Below are 17,041 nucleotides of genomic sequence, written 5' to 3'. Positions count from 1 at the left end.
CGTCGCTATGCGTCGACTTCCTCAAAGGTGAGCGGCTCAAAGGGGTAGCCGGTCGCCTGGTAGTGCTTGGACCCCGCCTCGACCCAGTGGAGGCGGAGGGCGTGCAGGAAGGCCGAGAGGCCCTCCATCACACAGAGAATAAAGATGGTCAGGATGAACCAGAGCGAGAAGGCAAAGACGGTGGCAAAGACGCCAAAGACGCCCGTCATGCCAAACACGTTCTTGATCGTCATGTCCCACAAGACCTGCGACAGCTGCGCGTGCGCCAGCGAGAGCGCCCACAGACGCAGGTAAGACGCGGTGTTGGAGATGCATCCGAGGCAGAACTCGATCGTGTGGATGATCTGGTGGATGACCACCTCACCGATCTCAAACTCTTCCTCCTCCTCTTCCTCCTCTGGCGCCTCGTCGAGGAGCTCGCGCTCGTCGTCGTTCTGGTCGACGCGCTGCTCGCCGCGGTTCGAGCCGACGGCATGGTAGCCCGCGCGCGCCTTGTGCTCCTTGTAGAGCAGGTAGGGCTTTGCGATTAGCATCCACGGCACACAGACCAGCGCGAGGAGCAGCAAGAAGGACTGCACGGTCGCCTGGCCCGAGTAGAGCTGCGACTCTTTGTCCACGACGCCCGGCTTGAGGAACATGTAGATAAGCATGTTGAGCAGGCCCGGCGGCGAGTTGCGCGTGTTGCCGCTCGCGTCGACCGCGTACCAGTCCACGGCCCACTTGTAGACGATCGTAATGACGAGGTAGCCAAAGAGCGACTCCATAAAGAGCACCTGCGGCAGGAGCTCGGCGACGATCCACGACTTGCGCTTAAAGTGCAGGTCGTTGGGCACGTTGAGGAACAGCGCAAATGTCATGTGCGCGACACCCAGCACAATGGAGAGCTTCATCTTGAGCGAGTTGGTAAACACGAGGTTGTTCTCTGCGCCGTGCCATGTCGGGTCGAGGCCGATCGGGTACACGCGCCCCGTCGGCTCGGCGGTCAGCGAGCCGTTGCCGCGCGGCCACTCCCAGCCCGTGTGCCAGAGGTGCATCGAGAGCGAAAAGATATCGTTGTAGAGCAGGCCGGTGAACACGGCAAATGCGCCCATCATGACGATAATATAGCGGCCGTAGAAGAACATCGAGGTAATCTCGTCGAGCTTGGTGCGCAGCAGCTTCTTTTCGTGCAGCACCATGGCGCCCGACGCGAGCAGAATCAGGATACCGTGCCCGATATCGCCAAACATCACCGCAAAGAGAAAAGGAAAGGTGATAACCGTAAAGAGACCCGGGTTCACTTCCTGGTAGGTAGCAAAGCCGTACGCGTCGATGATCGCCTGGAAGCCCTCGGTGAACTTGTTCACGAGCTGGTGTGTCGGCGGCGTCTCTTTTGTCTGCATCGTCTGCATCACCGACGAGACGTGCGCGCCGGTGTCTTCGGTCGCGCGGCGGAGCGCGAGCTGCACCGACGGCAGGTCCGCCGTCGGCGTCCAGCCCTCGGCGACCATCGTCTTTTGCCGCGGGTCGTACTGGAAGTCGTTCATGGTCGAGTAGACGAGCTTCTCCCTGCGCACGAGATCGCCCCAGGCACGGATCGACTCGGCGACCTTGACGAGCTCGGTGCGCCGTGCCGCGTTGGTGCTATACAGGATATTCTCGTGGTCCTCGATCCGCTCGAGCACCTCGTGCAGCCGCGCCTCGCGCTGCGTGGCGTCCGACTCGACCGGGAAGAGCGTGCCGCCCATCGCCTCGCAAATCTTGCGGATCTTGGCCAGGACGCTCGTGCCGTGCGCAAAGATGACAAACACGTTCTTGTACACGGTCTCCTCGCTCGACGGGTCCTCGAAGCTTTGCTGGATCTCGGCGTAGTTCATAAACAGGTTGCCGCGCAGGGCGCGCCACAAGATGCGCTCGAGCGTCGCCATATGCGCGCGGTCGATCGTGCCCGCGACGAACTCGAGGTCAAAGGCAGGGGGCGGGCCGCTCATGCCCTGCACGCCGCGCGCGCGCTCGCCGTCCAGGAGCGGCGCGTGGTCGTCGTCGTCGATGCTCACACGCACCTGCTCCGGCTGCGCCTCGGCCTGCTGGAAGAAGACGGCGGTCTCGCGGATGACGTGCTTCGACTCCTCCAGCTCTTGGAGGCGGCGCTGCAGCGACTCGTAGCTGCCGTTCATCTGCGCGATGCGCTCCTCGTACTCTTGGAGCTGCTTGGCGAGCTTCTCCATAAACATCGGTGTGCGCGTCGCATCCTCGCCGCCGAGCGACAGGAACGGAATCGCGCTTTCGAGGGGCCGCGCAGGAATCGACTCCTTCTCAAGCTGCGCGTCGAGGAACTGCACGCGGCGGTCCATATCGTCGAGGCGGCGCATGTCCGCGACAAACGTCCGCTGGAACGGGGCGACATCGGGGTTGAGGTCCTTGAACTGCACGTTTCCCAGCTCACCGAGCTCGGTCACGGTAGCATGCACACTCTCCGACGGAATGTACAGCTGGATCAGCGACATTGCCGCCGACCGGAACAAGCTCTCCTCGCCCATCCTGCGCGGTAGTCGTGGGAGGAGCGGCAGTCCCGCTACCTCGGCCGAACCACGTGGACCTCCACCGCTCCACCATGCGGCGCTTCGCACTGTGGGCGGCGTGCGTGCCGCTGGCGGCGGCGAGCTTTGGGTTCGCGCCGAAGCGCTTCAAGGAGGAGGGGCTGATTGATGCTGGATCGCTTGGCCTGGACGGGATTGCGGGATCGGTCGTGGCGTGGGGGCACTACAACGACGACCGCTTCCTCGACGTGTTTGTCATGGCCGAGGACCGCAGCGCGGTGCGCGTCCACGAGTGGATGCACATGGACTTTGCGTTTAATGCGACGCCCGCCGCGACGCTCACGATGCCAAGCGACCTGCGCGTCGTGAACGTGGTGCCGGCCGACTTTAACTACGACGGGCGCGTCGACGTGCTCGTCATGGCCGAGCCTGTGTCGCGCACGCCGACCGCCGCGCCGCTCTCGCTGCTGCTCTGGCGCTCGGGCGAGCACGGGCTGGATACGGCGCCGATGCTGCTCCCGGGCGCGACGCACGCACACCCGCTGACGCTCGACGCCACTGGCGACCTGCACGTCGACCTGCTCGGCCACGCGGCCAGCGCGCCGCAACACCTGTCGATCTGGCGCAACGAGCTGAGCGCCGAGACGCCCACCTTTTCTCTGAGCGAGCCTGCGCTCTTTTACGACCAGCCCGTGCCGCCGTGCGAGCTCGCGTCGCCGCACTCGTCCGCCCAGATCGACTTGAACGGCGACTGCCTCGCGGACCTCTTTTTGGTGTGCGCCACGGGCGACGCGGCGCAGCACACGTACCAGATCTGGACCGCACGCAAGGACGGGCCGCTCCAATATACACTCGCGCAGACCGGCGCGCTGCCGCGCAACGCGGGGCCGCTGTCGTTTGCGGACATGAACCGCGACGGGACGATCGACGTGGTGTTCCCCACGTGTGAGCGCGGCAAGTGCACGATCCACATTGCGTACAACCAGCAGATTCCCCTGTGTGCGCCCGAAAGCCCGTGGGTGCCGCACGGCGCGCCGGAGCGCTGCCGCGACCCGCTGCAGCTGTGCGAGGCCGACGACGCGTTCCAGCTGAACTTTACGATCGCCGACGACAACGCGCTGCTCGCACACCTCGACGTCGAGGCGCTCACCGGGGACAGCCAGCTACTCCTCGAGGACGACCTGTCGCCGCTGCGCACGCCTGTGCCGATCCGCATCGGCGACGAAAACAAGGACGGGTACCCCGACCTGCTGTTGCTCACCGTGCCGAAAGGCGCGCGCGTCGGCGAGACACGCACGCGCCTCCTCGAGAGCGCGCCGTGCACCAAGCGCTCGACCGCGCAGGGGTGCGGCGACGTGGGCCGCCGCACGTTTGTGCCACTCGCAGACACTGTGCTGGACACCTTTCAGTTTGTGCGCAGCGCGGCATTTGTCGACCTCGACGAGGACGGCACGCTGGATATCCTCGTGCAGTCGCTGCAGGGCACGCAGCTCCGCACGTCGCTCGCACGCGACGTGCACTTTGTGCAGAACAACTACTTCCATGACGCCTTCTTCCTCAAGACGCTCACGCTGAACGCCGCGTGCCGCGGCCGCTGCGAGCCGCAAGAAGGCCGGCCGTTTGAGCCGTGGGGCGCGGGCCTCAGCGGCGCCTCGTACAAATTCGCGGTCCTCGACCCGAACGGCGTGCGGCGCGCGCAGCAGGTCAGCCAGCAGCCACAGACGGCGTACAGCGCGCTGCAGCCGCCGTCGGCGCTCTTTGGCCTCGGCCGCACGAACAACTATGTCGAGTCGCTGTTTGTCGGCAGCACACGCCGCCAGGAACAGCCATACCTCGTGATGGAGGGCGTGATCCCCAACTCCGAGGTCGTCGTGACCCCGTGGCAGGACGGCGCGTCGCCGCTCACCTGGCGCCGCGAGCTCTTTTTGCACCCGGGCGACTGGATCCCCCTCGTGACTGCGGCGCTCGCAGGCCTCCTCCTCTTCCTCGGCGCCATCGTCTTTGCACTCGACCTCAACGAGAAACGCGAGGACGAGCGCGAGCGCCAGCGCGCCGTGCACGCCATCAACTTTGACGCCTTGTAGTGATTAGTAAGCAAGCCCAACCATGGCCTGGGACGGATGGCGCTGGGCGCTCCTGCTGCTGGTGCCGCTGGGGGTGCTTGCGCTGAACCACCTTGTGTTGCCGCTGGTAGCGCGCGCACTGCTGCGTGGGCGCCTATCGTTTTCGTGCGCGAGCCTGCTCAGGGGCATCCATGAGCTCGTCTACACGCGGCGCGGGGAGACGGCGCCGGCGCTGCGCGTGCGCCGCATCTCGCTCGCGCTGCACCTGCCGCGCTTTGTGGGCAGCGACGGGCAGAGCAGGGTGCGCCTAATCACGGTGTGTGTCGACGGGCTGGACGTGCGCGCGCCGACGCGCACGACGCACGCCGCCGAGCAGGCGGCGGCCCAGGCGGCGGCCGCCGACAAGGCCGAGGCCGCGAAGCAGTACATAGCACACGAGGCGCATCTCGTGCGGCTCATGCGCGAGTCGGACGAGCCGCAGTCGACGGAGCAGGACCGCGCGCTCACGCTCCGCCGCTTCCTCGAGTGCCGCGCCAAGGCACTCGCGCACAAGAGCAAGAGCGCCGCCGGCGTCCTTGCGCAGCACGCATTCACGCTCCTCACCGCGTTCGTCGCGCTCGAGGTGCGCGACATTGAGGCAACGGTGCCGGACCTCGATATGCACCTCGCCGTGGACCGCGTCACGCTCAACGGCTCGGCACACCTCACGTACCGCCGCCGCGCCTCGCAGGTGCTCGCAGGGATCGCGAGCCTGCGCCCGGACCAGCGCGTCTCGGACGGATTCCACGACACGCCGAGCGGCGCGGCACGCAAGCAGCGCTCGCTCCTCGGACGGCCCCAGGGACACGCACGCGTGGCGCTCGAGGTGAGCGGCGTGCACGTATCGCGCTCGAGCCACCGCAGCACGACGCTCGCCGCGTCCGAAGGGAGCACGACACTCGCGCTGCATGTGCGCCTCGGCGAGGCGATCGCACTCGCATCCACCGACGTCGACCTCGCCCTGGGCGAGGCGACGCTCTTTGTCGATGCGCTCCAGAGCCTGCTCGCCGATCGGCCCAAGACCCCGTCGCGGAAACGGCCGACAAACCGCGGCGCACAGGTGCTCGCGGCCATCGCCACGCTCGGCATCCGCGCCGAAGCGGTGCACGCACGCTACTCGCTCCCGAGCGCCGACGCATACGTCCGCGCATCCGTGCGCGACATTGCCTTGAAGCTCGGCACGAGCGACGCGTCAGACGACGTGCACCAGGCCTGGTTCGGCGCATGCGGTGTCCAGGGGCACAAGACCCTCGACGGGAAGCACCGCGTGCCGATCCTCCTCGAGGCACGCCGCGTCTTTCGCGCAAAGCTCGACATTGCCAGCATCGAGGCGCATCTGCACGGGCCACACCGCGCACCGCTCGTGCGCGTCGGCTCGGTACAGTCCTGGGCACGCACCTCGGTGACGCCGTGCGGCATGCTGGCGCTGCGCACCGCCGCGCACGGCGCGCCGGCGTTCTTTTCCAACGACCCCAACGAGCCGGCCGCAGCGCTGTACCTGCGCATCGCACAGGTGCGTGGCGCGCCGGACCTCGAGGCGCTGCACCTCCTCGGCGCGGCCCTGCCCCGGGGCGCGCCCAAGAAAAAGAGCAGCGTGCAGCGCCCACTGACCATGCCGCGCCTCGCCGTCGTCGTGCACCTCGACTCGCTGGTGTACATGGTACACGCGACGAGCGCCTCGCTCCGGCCGCCGGAAAAGTGGGACGAGCCAGGGACCGCGCTGGTCCTCTCGCTGCCTAAGGCGTACTTCTCAATGCAGGGCTCCTACCACGAGCGCCTCGGCGCGCAGCTCAAGAGCTGGTGCACCGAGACCGCGCAGCCGGGGCGGGATACCGAGACGGCGCCGCTCGGCGTGCCGGGCATGCAGGGCTCCGCGCCGTACCTCGCGCCGTATGCGCGGGTGAGCGATCCGCAGGCGACGCCCCCGAACCCCGCGCCGTGCCACACGACAGAGCCGGACGAGGTGCCGAAGGAGGTGTACGAGCCGTGCCCGCTCAAGTACCAGGTCGACTGCTCGGCAGGCATCGACGTCGTCGAGGTGTACCTCAGTGCAGCGCACCCCGGCACGACCGATCTTCCGCCGCGCGTCGCGCACGACGATATCCTGCTCATTACCACGCTAGAGGCGCTCGTCTCGACACGCACACCATCGGCCGTTGATCCAGTATCCTTCACGCCGACGCTCGACATGGGCCGCACGCGCTCGCGCGCCTCGCTGTACGTGCACGACGTCGAGGTCGACCTGTGGCAGGCGCATGTGCTGCATGCCCTCGGCCAGTTCTGCGCGGCGCTCGGCGGGGCGCCCGCCGCACCGAAAGAGGACGCGCCGGACACGCCGTTCTTCTCGCGCGTGCCGCGCGTCGCGCTGATGCACGTCGGTATCGGCTCCTCGAGCTTCTTTTTGGGCAGCTCAGACAAGAACTTTGAGCCGGACACGCGCCGCGGCATGGGCCTCGTGCTCGGCCAGACGACGATGGACTATGCACACCTATCAAGGCCACCCTACTGGGACACACGCAACGAGGCATCCAAGGATGCACGCACCACACTGCGCCTGCCGAATCACATCGGCAGCTGCGCGCGCGAGACCGCGCATGCGTACGGCGCGGGCGCCACCTTCTCGCTCGTGCAGTACGACGCGGCGCTCTACCCGATCGTCGACATGGGCGCCGCGCGCTCCAAGGGCAAGCCGCAGCCGGCGGGTAGCGACTCGACGTTTGCCAAGCAGACCGGCAAGCACCGCGTCAGTGTCCCGTCCGAGTACGCGGGCGAGGACGCGACAAGCACCCTGGCCAAACCCCCGCACAAGCACGATGCGGAGCACGACGTAGAGGGCACGCCGCAAAGCACACCAGGCACGCCGGACGCCGCGCTGGATACGCCGCCGCGCAGGCTGCCGGGCGACCCGCACGCCAAGGCCGCACCGGTCGACCAGGTCGAGCCGAACCGCCCGGCGGTCCCGGGCTCTCCCCCATACGTCCCGCTCAAGGACGAAGAGCCGCCCGAGCTGCCGGCGCACGAAGCGCCGACCGAGCCGTCGACGACCGAGTACATGCCCGGCGCCATCGCCCGCGCCTCGGTGAACCTGGACCGGATCCCCGAGACGATCAACGTCACGATTGAGCGCCCGCAGACGCCGCCCAAGGAAAAGGCGACGGCGATCTATGCGCCGGACCACTGGTCGTTCGACCGCTCGTTCACACCGCTCGTGCGTACGCCGCCGTACGTGCCGCGCATGCGCCAGCTCGACGCCACAACGCACATCGTGCACATTCCCCAGCTGCGCCTCGACGGCGAGTTCCGCCCGCCGGGGCACAGCGCCGACGTCGCGATGCAGGTCCGCACGCACGGGCCAGTCTCGCTGCGTGTGCGCCTCTTGCACACCTACTGTATCCTGGTCGCTGTCTCGGGCATTCTGTCGGTGCTGCCGAAGCGCGACAAGGCGCCGCAGGCCAAGACGCAAAAGCCCAAGGTGCAGATCGACCTGCACGCGGTCTTGCCCCGCATGAACCTCACCGCACTGCTCCCCGCAGAGCGCGAGGCGTTTGCAGCGGTGAACGAGCTGGAAGTGCACTTCCGCAACCCCCGCGCGCTGCGTGTATCGTTCGCGCTCTTGCGCGGCGCGGTGCCGAGCGCGCAGCGTGGCCTGAGCGACAAGTGGGAAGAGGCACTGACCGTGCGCCGCCTCGCCGTGTCATGGGGCGAGCAGGCCAACGCGCTCGAGACGGTGTTCGTGACGGGCGACTGCCTGCACGCGCGTATTCCGTACGCGTACAACACGCACCAGCTGATCGAGGGCTCGATCGTGGCGTTCAAGGCTTCGAAGCAGCTCTTCTTCCAGCTCGTCAAGGGGTACGAGGGCTCGGCGATCTATCCGCATGCCGAGGCGCCCAAGCGCCTGCCCCCGATCTCGATCCGGATGCGCATGGCGTGCTTCGAGGCGGCGGACAATGCGTTCGACTCGCGCCTCGCGCTGATTTTGCGTGCGGGCGCCGACGAGCAGCTGATGCGCATGGAGCGCGGCCGTCTGTTTGACATGCGCGCACAGACCGAACACGCGGTGCCGACCGACGAGGCACACGAGCGGCTCCTCGCGCTCGACTCGTCGCTGTGGGTGCGCCGCTTCCACAATGCGCTGCACGAGCGCCAGCGCCGCGAGCGCGAGCTCCTTGCGTACATCCACAAGCGCGTTTCGGATCCGGCGGCCGCGTCGCACGACGCCTTGCCGATCCCGCTCGTGCCGACGCCGGCCGACCCGCCGCTGGCACGCATGCTCATGACGCAGCTGTGCGTCGACGTGAGCCGCCCGGCGAGCTACCCGCTGGACAAGACGCACGAGTTCCTGCACGAGCAGGCAGGCAACCCCGTCGAGCTCGAGTACACGACGCTCATCCCGCTCCATCTGCGGTGGCGCATGACCGAGGCGGTGGTGCGTCTGCGCGACTATCCCGTGCCGCTGCTGCACATCCCTTCCTGTGTCGGCGGCGAGGACGGGGAAGGGGCCGCCGCGCCGTGCTTTGACGCAGAGGGCGACCTGTGCATTGCCGAGCAGCTCGGCACGGACGCCTCCGTGCGCCACGTCCCGGTCACGATCCTGCCCGCGATCGAGGGACACCGGTCGGTGGAACACGGCCTCTTGGTGCCCAAGAGCGTCATGTCGCCAAAAATGTACGGCACGCTTACTGTACACGTCGCGACGACCGCGCCGACACACTTCGCCTGGGGGCAGTCGATGCAGCCTGCGATCCAGGACCTGATCCGCGTCGTGGACTGCATCACGAGCCCGCCGCACGACCCCTCGCCAAAGCCGGGGCCTTGGGACAAGCTGCCGTTCCAACTGCAAGGGCGCCTGCACCTATCGTTTGCAGGCGACGTCCGCCTGCACCTCAAGGGCTCGCGCGATCCTTACCAGGTGTCGGGCAGCGGCGCCGGATTCGTCCTGGGCTGGGGCAAGCACGTCGAAGTCCGCCTCGGCTTCCCGAACCCGGACCAAGAGTTCCTGCAGGTAATCAGCGGCGAGCACTTGCTGGCGATTCCAAACCTTGCGCACGTCGTCGACCCGTACGGCACCGGTCTGCGCGAGAGCGCGCCGTCGGACCGGCAACGGATGACCACCGTGCTGGCGCGTGCGCCCGTGTGGCCCATGCCGCCCCTCGCCAAGGTCGTCTGGCGCCTGTCGAACGGCGTGCGGTGGGGTATGGGCCTTGTGCCGGAGCGCACCTGCACGGACGCGACGTGCAAGCGCGACCCCAAGTGCGAAGGCATGCCGTTCTACCGCAAGTGTCGCTTCTTTGGCCGCATCCCGCACTGGAAGGTCATTACGCGCTCGCGCGAAGGCTTTGATCGCCTGCCGAAGGAGGAGCAGACGGACTCGTTTGCCGGCTGGCGCTCCGACTTTGTGCACCTGTCCCTGTCGCTCCAAGCGATCGGCGACGGTGCCGGCGTGCCGCTCGACGAGGACGAAGTGCCTGACCTCGCTGCAGGCATCAATGCACTGAACAATCTGTACATTACGCCGCTCGCGTGGGACCACTTTTGGGAGTGGAAGAACCTGTTCAACTCGGCGCTCAGTCTCCCGATCCGGCAAGGCCCCGTGTTCCCCAAGCCTCCCGGCCAAAAGTCGCCCAAGTTTGGGCTGCACCTCGCCACAATCAAGTACCGCTTCAACCTGTCACCGCTGTGCATCACACACGTATACCGCCAGCGCATGCGCTACGACCTGGCGCATGGCCTTCGCACATTTGTCGGCGTCAAGGCGAAGCTCGGTACGTTTTACCTGGACATGCACCAGCGTCTCCAGGAGACAGTGCACGAGCGCCCTGGCACGGACAAACCGCCGATCCGCGCGTTCCACAAGCCATTCTACGAAGCCGAGTCGGACCTCTCGGACCTCGAGCTGTTCTGCCTCGGCGCGCGCTTCAAGGAGCAGTTTGGCTACACGCCCGGCATCGACGACGACCACGACCAGCGCTTCGATCTCTTTGGCGAGTTCTTCACCGACTCGACCGAGTCCTCGACTGAAGACACGCTGTACGACCCCGACGACTACGTCGAGCTCGACAATGTCCCGCTCGAGGACGTGCCGCCGCGCCTGCGCATCCACCAGGCACTGTCGCTCGCACGCTTCAACTTCCATCGCCGTGTCGAGTCGCGCCACGACTACATGCAGCGCCCCAACGCGCCGAAGGAGTCTTATCAACGCACCACGTCCAAGTTTGGGCACGAGAACACCCACACGTGTCTCATCGGCTCTTCGCGCAAGGTCATGGACGAGCACCTGGCCGTTGCGCGCCGCCGCGTGCGCCACATTGAAGGCGATATCGAGTCGGGCAAGGCGATGCAGGTCGCGTCGGCAGGCAGCGCGCCCCAGACGCGCGAGCGGTACGCGGCGCGTGTCGAGCGCCTCGAAGGGGTCCTTGAGCGCCTGCGTGATCACTGCAAGCTCATTGAAGAGCACCGCAAGAACAAGGACAAGCTCGACGACGTTCCCCAAGCCGAGATCGACTCACTGCACCACGCCATGGCGACCGGCGAGGGGGCGCCGAACTTGGCGAGCGACACGGTGAATGCCGAGATGCGCAAGGAGTGGGAATCGTTCAACAACCAGCTCCTTGTGTACAACCCGGTGGGTATTCTTTCGAACCAGACGCGCGACTTGCTCATGCGCTACTATACGAGTTCGAAGCTCCACCGCCGCTTCTCGCAGCACCTCAGTGTGTCGGAGCAGCGCGAAATCCACGAGCTCCTCGAGAAAAAGATCAAGACGGAAGACGAGGGGGCCGTGCACGAAGAAGAGAGCCAGGATCCCGTCTCGCTGCTCGGAGATCTCGTGCACGACACGGTGCGCCTCGCCGAGCAGCACACGGGCCTGCCCCACACCTTCCTCGGCGACTTTGGCGCGGAGAGCTCCAAGGAGCACCATCCCGCGGATGCCATCTCGGAGGAGTACATCCTCCGCAAAAAGACCATTTGTCTCTGTGTCCAGCCCCAGCTGGTCCTGCGCAGCAAGGCGAGTCGCAAGGCCACCCTTATGTTCCACGCAAACCAGCTGCGTGTGCGCAACTATGCGGTGAGCGACGAGAACTACATGGACGATTCCAAGAACCGCAATGTGCTGCATCGCAACTACATCTCGATGCAGAGCCTGCAGTGCTTCCATACCCTCCGCGACCTGGACACGGATGCGGACCGCAATCTGCGCCGCCTCGCCCTCCCTGCGTCGCTCCTTACGCAGAGCAACACGGAGCAGGCCGAATTCCAGCGGATCATGCGCGAGACGCACGCATTTGTCCTCTACGACAAGCACAACCAGGGCCGCCTCAACGACCCGACGCGCCCGGTGCTCATCAAGGACCGCCGCGATGACCTCTCGGTCGGCTACCTCGAGCACCACATGGACCTTGTGCGCGTGCTCTGCCCTCGCTTTACGCTCACCGCGACAAACGAGCAGTACTCGGCGATCTACACAGTGGTCACGGATCTGATCCTGCACACCGACCCGATGTACAAAGAGCACGCCCAAAAACGCGACTCGATCGTGTACGCGTACAACTTTGACGACCCCGACCTGGTCACGACGCTCATCTCGACGCTGCAGCTGCGCATCCACGACCTGCTGAACCTGCGCCGCGTGTACGAGGCGCACTACGACCAGCTCAACGTCAGCGGCCGCACCGAATACGTCCGCATCTCTGCAGAGCTCCTCGACCAGTACCTCGAGCTGACGCTCATCGAAGAGGCGGTGCGCATGTCGCATGCATCCGTGCGCGATAAGGAGAAGCAGTTTGCCATGCTCCTCCAGTGCTTTGCCGAGTCGGTCGAGTGGAACATGATTGGAAACGTGGACGTGCCCAACGCCGACCCGCTGCTCGCGCGCCTCGTCCTGTCGCGCGCGTCCTTTGCGCGCCTGAGCCTCGCGAACGGCACGTCGACAAACAGTCTGACGCTCGGCGACGTAAACGCACGCAACGCGCACCCCACGGCCTTTTTCGAGGAGATCATTGCACGCTACGTGCCCAAGACGCACGAGCACGACATGGTCAAGCGCGACCTATTCCTCAGCACCGCGTGGCTCCTCCTGCCTCCCGCGGGCGGTGTCGCGATTGTCGATCGCTTCGAGTTCCACCTGCACCCGATCCGAGTCCAGCTGGAGCTCAAGGTGGGCAAGCAGCTGATGGACTACCTCTTTGGCACCCACCGTAACAAGCAGGAAGAGGAGCCCGAGGTCGTCGAGGACACGCCCAAGTCCAAGCGCTGGCTCCGCCGCCTCCTTCACCGCCGCAGCAAAGGCGAATTGCACGAAGAGTCTTCGTCCGAAGACGAGGATGAAGAGGCCGAGGTCGACACGGCGCTCGAAGGCCTCGGCATTACCGGCGCACCGACCGGCGACAGCAGCTCGCAGCACACCAACGAACCTCACCGTGCATTTGCGCTGGCCAACATTGCACGCATGTCGCGCTGGGACGACGACGACCAGGACTCGGTCGCGAACAACGAGGCGGTGCGTGCCGAAATGGCCCGCCGCGCCGCCGCGTACCTCTCGTTTATCCAGGTGATCTTCAACAAGCTCACCGTGTGCCTGTCGTACAAGGGCGATGCGGAGCACTCGCTCACGAACCTTTACGACCTGGAGTTCCAGACGCCCAGGCTCGAGTATACCAACCTCCTTGGCTCGTACGGCGACTTGGCCGACGCGCTCAAGAAGGACATGATCCGCATCGCATGGCAGAACCGCAATACACTCCTGAAGGGCGTCATTGCGACGAACAACAAGAAGCGCGCCACGCTCAAACGCCTCCGTGCGCACCGCCTGATGAAGTACGGCGACAGCGCGTCGGAAGTCAAGCGCCAGCTCCAGCTGATCGGCGAAGAGGGCGTGCACGACCTCGAGCAAATCGTCGATGATCGCCTCGGCGAGAGCCAGGGCGGCATTACGCACGAAGCGCAGGATGCTGCGCACAAGATCGAGGCCATGCACAAGGGCGACGACGACGAGCAGACGCCGACGCGAGAGGCGCCGCCGCCGCCGCCGCCGAAGCACACGAGCACGATGCCGCCCCCGTCTGAGCACTCGGGCGCCGCGCCGCCCCTCGTTCCGTCCATGTACGGCGCGCCGAGCTACCTTGGGCAGGACGTGCGGGACGCCACACCGAAGCCGTCCGCGCCGTCAAGCGCACCAACGCCGACCGTGCGCTCGAGCGCCGCGACGCCACAGTCGCGGCCGGGCACGCCGCAGTCGGCTGCGCCGCGCCTCGACGCGCACGAAGCGCCGCCCTCGCAGACCGGCTCGCCGAGCCGGAGCGAGTCGGGTAAGCGTGGGCGCCTGCGCCGCTTCTTGCACCTTCCTCCAAAGCACTCGTAGAAGACAATGAATCGTGACTACATGTGTTATCTCCGTGACAGGCGCGAATCGTTCGCAAAGTCGTACTCGTCGTCCGAGGCGGACCCCTCGTCGGCCTCTTCGTCGCTCGGCTCTTCCGCCTCGGCCTCGGGCGAAGGCTCGCGCGGCTCGGGGCGTGTCTCGCGCGGCGCTTCGATCTCGCGCGAGGCCTCTGTCTCTTGCATCGCCTGCATTGCACGCAGCGCGCTGCCCTGAGAAAGACCGGGCTGCCCATCGGTCACCGGCTCGAGCGTCGGCGGGACAAACCGCGCCTGGGCAAAGTACAGGTGCGCGTCCTGGTCCGAGATGTTTTTGATGACATAGGTATTTTCTGGGTAAGCCACGCGACGTACCTTTTGGGACGCAAAACATGCCGCCCTCGGCAATGACAAACTTGGTGCGGTGCACGGTCGCCTCGACGGCGCCTTCGGACACGATAAAGATCTGGGTCAGGCACACGACGTACATAGTTATTGTCTTTGCTCGACTTGGGCTGCTTCTCCCCCCCTTGCTCGATCACGAGCTTGCCGGCAGCCATGTAGTCGCCAATCGTAAACACCTTTTCGTACAAAAACTGGCGGTTAAACGCCGGCTGCGGCCGCAGCGACTCGGCGGTGCACGTAATGCGCATGTCCACATCCTGCTCCATCTCTGCGTCGTACACCACGCCGTACGGGTCCGTGTCCCGGTCCACCGGGATCTCGGGCGTCGCGGAGTACATGCGCTGCGATCCCTGCTGGGGAATGTACATGGTCGGCTTCGGCTTGAAGCGCCGCATGCCGGAAAAAGTGCCTTCGCCCGGCGCACGCGGCACCCGGATGACCTCTTTGAGGACCGGCGCGACGAGTCCAAACGGCACCTTGGGCACCGACTCGTTGTTCGCTTCCGCGCGGCCGTACAAGGCACGCTCGCCACGCCACCAGTCGAGGGGCGCGATACGGTGCCGCTTGCCACGCCGCAGCCCTTCTGGGTTTTCAATCTGCCAGCTCGGGGGGTCGTGGATCTGCTCGACAATCTTTTGCGGCGGCATCTGGCGCCCCGGCGGCCGCCCGGGCTTGCCGCGGGGCAGGGGATAGCCCGCGGCGACCGCGGCATGCAGCGCCTCCGACTTGCGCGGCCGCCCACGGCCGCGCTTCTTGGGCGGCTCCGGCATGAGCTCCGAGTATCCGCCCTCTGACTCGCCTGCGTCCGAATAGGTATCGGGATAGCCCATATCGGCTTCCATGAGTGGCGCAAGCGGCGTCGCCGAGCGGCTGCGGTCCACGCTCGGGGCGCGGCCGTCGAGGCTCGGCGGCCGGCCCAGCGGACTGGACGCCGGCGCAAGGCTCGCGTCGACCGAGTCGTGTCCGAGGAACGAGCGTCCCGGACCGCGCCCCGAGTCCTCGGCAAAGATATTGCTGCGTGTGGATTCGCGCAGCGTCGTGTCGCGCAGCGAATCGTCGAGTGGGCTCCGCGTCGAGTGCCGGAGCCACGAGACGTCGTCCATCGACGGCATGGGAAGCATGGTACTGCGGCGCTCACGCTCGCGCCGCTCGATCCGCCGCATACTCGGCGGCGAGGGCTGCACATCGCCCGCGAGCTCCGTGAGATTAAAGGTGCGGTCCGCCGACACTTCGACGCTCGACTCCCACATGGAGTCGTCGCGGCGCAGCGCTGACACGCGTGACGTCTCGTCGACGTTGCCAAGCGAGCTCACGGCCAGCTCAGATATGTGCGACACGCGCTGGTCCCAGTCGGTCGGCGCAGGCTCGGGCGTGGGATCGCGGGACGCGCTCGTGGAGGCGAGGCTCTCGTCCTCGTCGGATTCGATCATCAGGCCCCGCTTCGCCGCCTCGAGGAAGGCGTCGACATTATAGTTTCCATCGGCATCACGGGGAACATCGCCTATGCGAAGCCCAGTGCGCGCACCGACGCCCTCTTCGTGGAACCGGCGCGTGGGCGCAACGCTCATCCTGGCAAGAGGCAAGGTGTTTGTTTCCCACGTGGCGCGCGTATGTGGAGGCCCTTGATGCGTACGTCGTGGGCGGCGCGGCAGCTCGCCACGCTGGGGGCGGGGCGGCCCAGGAAGGGCGACCGGGGTACGTTTCGTGTCTTATGTAGTGGTTGCGGCCATGTCTGGGGGCGTCGACTCGTCGGTCGTCGCGGCGCTGCTGAGCGAGATGGATGTCGACTTGCGAGCGGTATATATGCGAAATTGGTCCACGATGGACGAGCAGGGAGCGATGCAGGCCGGCAGCGGCGGCGCGATGGGGTGCGAGTGGCAGCGGGAGTGGGATGACGTGCAGCGCGTGTGCCGCCACCTAGGCGGCATCCCGGTAGAGCTCGTCGACCTCTCGCGCGAGTACTGGGTGGACGTCTTTGAGCCTGCGATTGGGCAGTGGTCGGACGGCACGACGCCGAATCCGGACGTGACGTGCAATCGGTACGTAGCACAGCTGACGCAGCGCCATCAAGTTTGGCGCACTGATGGAAAAGGTGCTAGCTCCGAGCCACGCCACACCCGCATGTCTCGCGACAGGGCACTATGCGCGTATCGCCTACCGCATGCAGAACGGCGCACCGACGCCATATATCCAGCGTGCGATCGATCCGTCCAAGGACCAGTCGTACTACCTGTCGTCGGTGCCGTCGGAGCGGCTGCGCAGTGCGTTCTTTCCGCTGGGATCGATGCACAAGGCGGACGTACGTGCGACTGCACGCCGCCTTGCTTTGCCTACTGCCGAGAACCCGGAGAGCATGGGGCTGTGCTTTGTCGGGGAGCGGGGTGCAGGTGCGCATGCCTTTGCGCGGTTCCTCGACAATTATCTCGAGAGCACTCCGGGGCACCTCCTTGCGCCGGACGGCGGGGTGCTCGGCCAGCACCAGGGCCTGCACTCGCTCACGATCGGGCAGCGCGCGCGCATCGGCGGACGCCCAGAGCGCTACTTTGTTGCGCGAAAAGACGCCAAGGCAAATACCATGACGGTGGTCCCGGGCAAGTACGTACCCCTCTGCTCACCAGATCCCATCCTATGCTGCAGTGCCTCTGGCTCACGACCGAT

General features: G+C 66.2%; 5 protein-coding genes across 5 annotated transcripts; 3 read left to right on the top strand and 2 right to left on the bottom strand.

The window, feature by feature from the left end:
- Positions 1 to 5: 5 nt before the first annotated feature.
- MJAP1_000281 (uncharacterized protein) lies at positions 6 to 2,519 on the bottom strand (the record flags this gene model as incomplete). The annotated part of the gene is made up of 1 exon (XM_060264251.1): positions 6 to 2,519. The coding sequence occupies one exon, from the start codon at positions 2,517 to 2,519 to the stop codon at positions 6 to 8; it is 2,514 nt and encodes an 837-aa protein (XP_060120234.1).
- A 74-nt stretch (positions 2,520 to 2,593) lies between these two features.
- Positions 2,594 to 4,603, top strand: MJAP1_000280 (uncharacterized protein; the record flags this gene model as incomplete). Its single annotated transcript, XM_060264250.1, has 1 exon — positions 2,594 to 4,603. The coding sequence occupies one exon, from the start codon at positions 2,594 to 2,596 to the stop codon at positions 4,601 to 4,603; it is 2,010 nt and encodes a 669-aa protein (XP_060120233.1).
- A 22-nt stretch (positions 4,604 to 4,625) lies between these two features.
- On the top strand, positions 4,626 to 13,982 carry MJAP1_000279 (uncharacterized protein; the record flags this gene model as incomplete). The annotated part of the gene is made up of 1 exon (XM_060264249.1): positions 4,626 to 13,982. One exon carries the CDS (start codon positions 4,626 to 4,628, stop codon positions 13,980 to 13,982), a length of 9,357 nt encoding a protein of 3,118 aa, XP_060120232.1.
- Positions 13,983 to 14,008: 26 nt separating this feature from the next.
- Positions 14,009 to 15,951, bottom strand: MIF2 (mitotic fidelity of chromosome transmission- protein; the record flags this gene model as incomplete). The annotated part of the gene is made up of 3 exons (XM_060264248.1): positions 14,009 to 14,331; positions 14,354 to 14,444; positions 14,467 to 15,951. 3 exons carry the CDS (start codon positions 15,949 to 15,951, stop codon positions 14,009 to 14,011), a joined length of 1,899 nt encoding a protein of 632 aa, XP_060120231.1.
- A 160-nt stretch (positions 15,952 to 16,111) lies between these two features.
- Positions 16,112 to 16,962, top strand: MJAP1_000277 (tRNA-5-taurinomethyluridine 2-sulfurtransferase; the record flags this gene model as incomplete). The annotated part of the gene is made up of 3 exons (XM_060264247.1): positions 16,112 to 16,422; positions 16,445 to 16,918; positions 16,950 to 16,962. The coding sequence occupies 3 exons, from the start codon at positions 16,112 to 16,114 to the stop codon at positions 16,960 to 16,962; spliced, it is 798 nt and encodes a 265-aa protein (XP_060120230.1).
- Between the last annotated feature and the right edge of the window lie 79 nt (positions 16,963 to 17,041).

The sequence above is a fragment of the Malassezia japonica genome, chromosome 1 (assembly GCF_029542785.1).
Source record: "Malassezia japonica chromosome 1, complete sequence".
Lineage (NCBI taxonomy): Eukaryota > Fungi > Basidiomycota > Malasseziomycetes > Malasseziales > Malasseziaceae > Malassezia > Malassezia japonica.
Note: the sequence above shows the minus strand (reverse complement) of the source record. Positions and strands in the feature narration are given on the sequence as shown.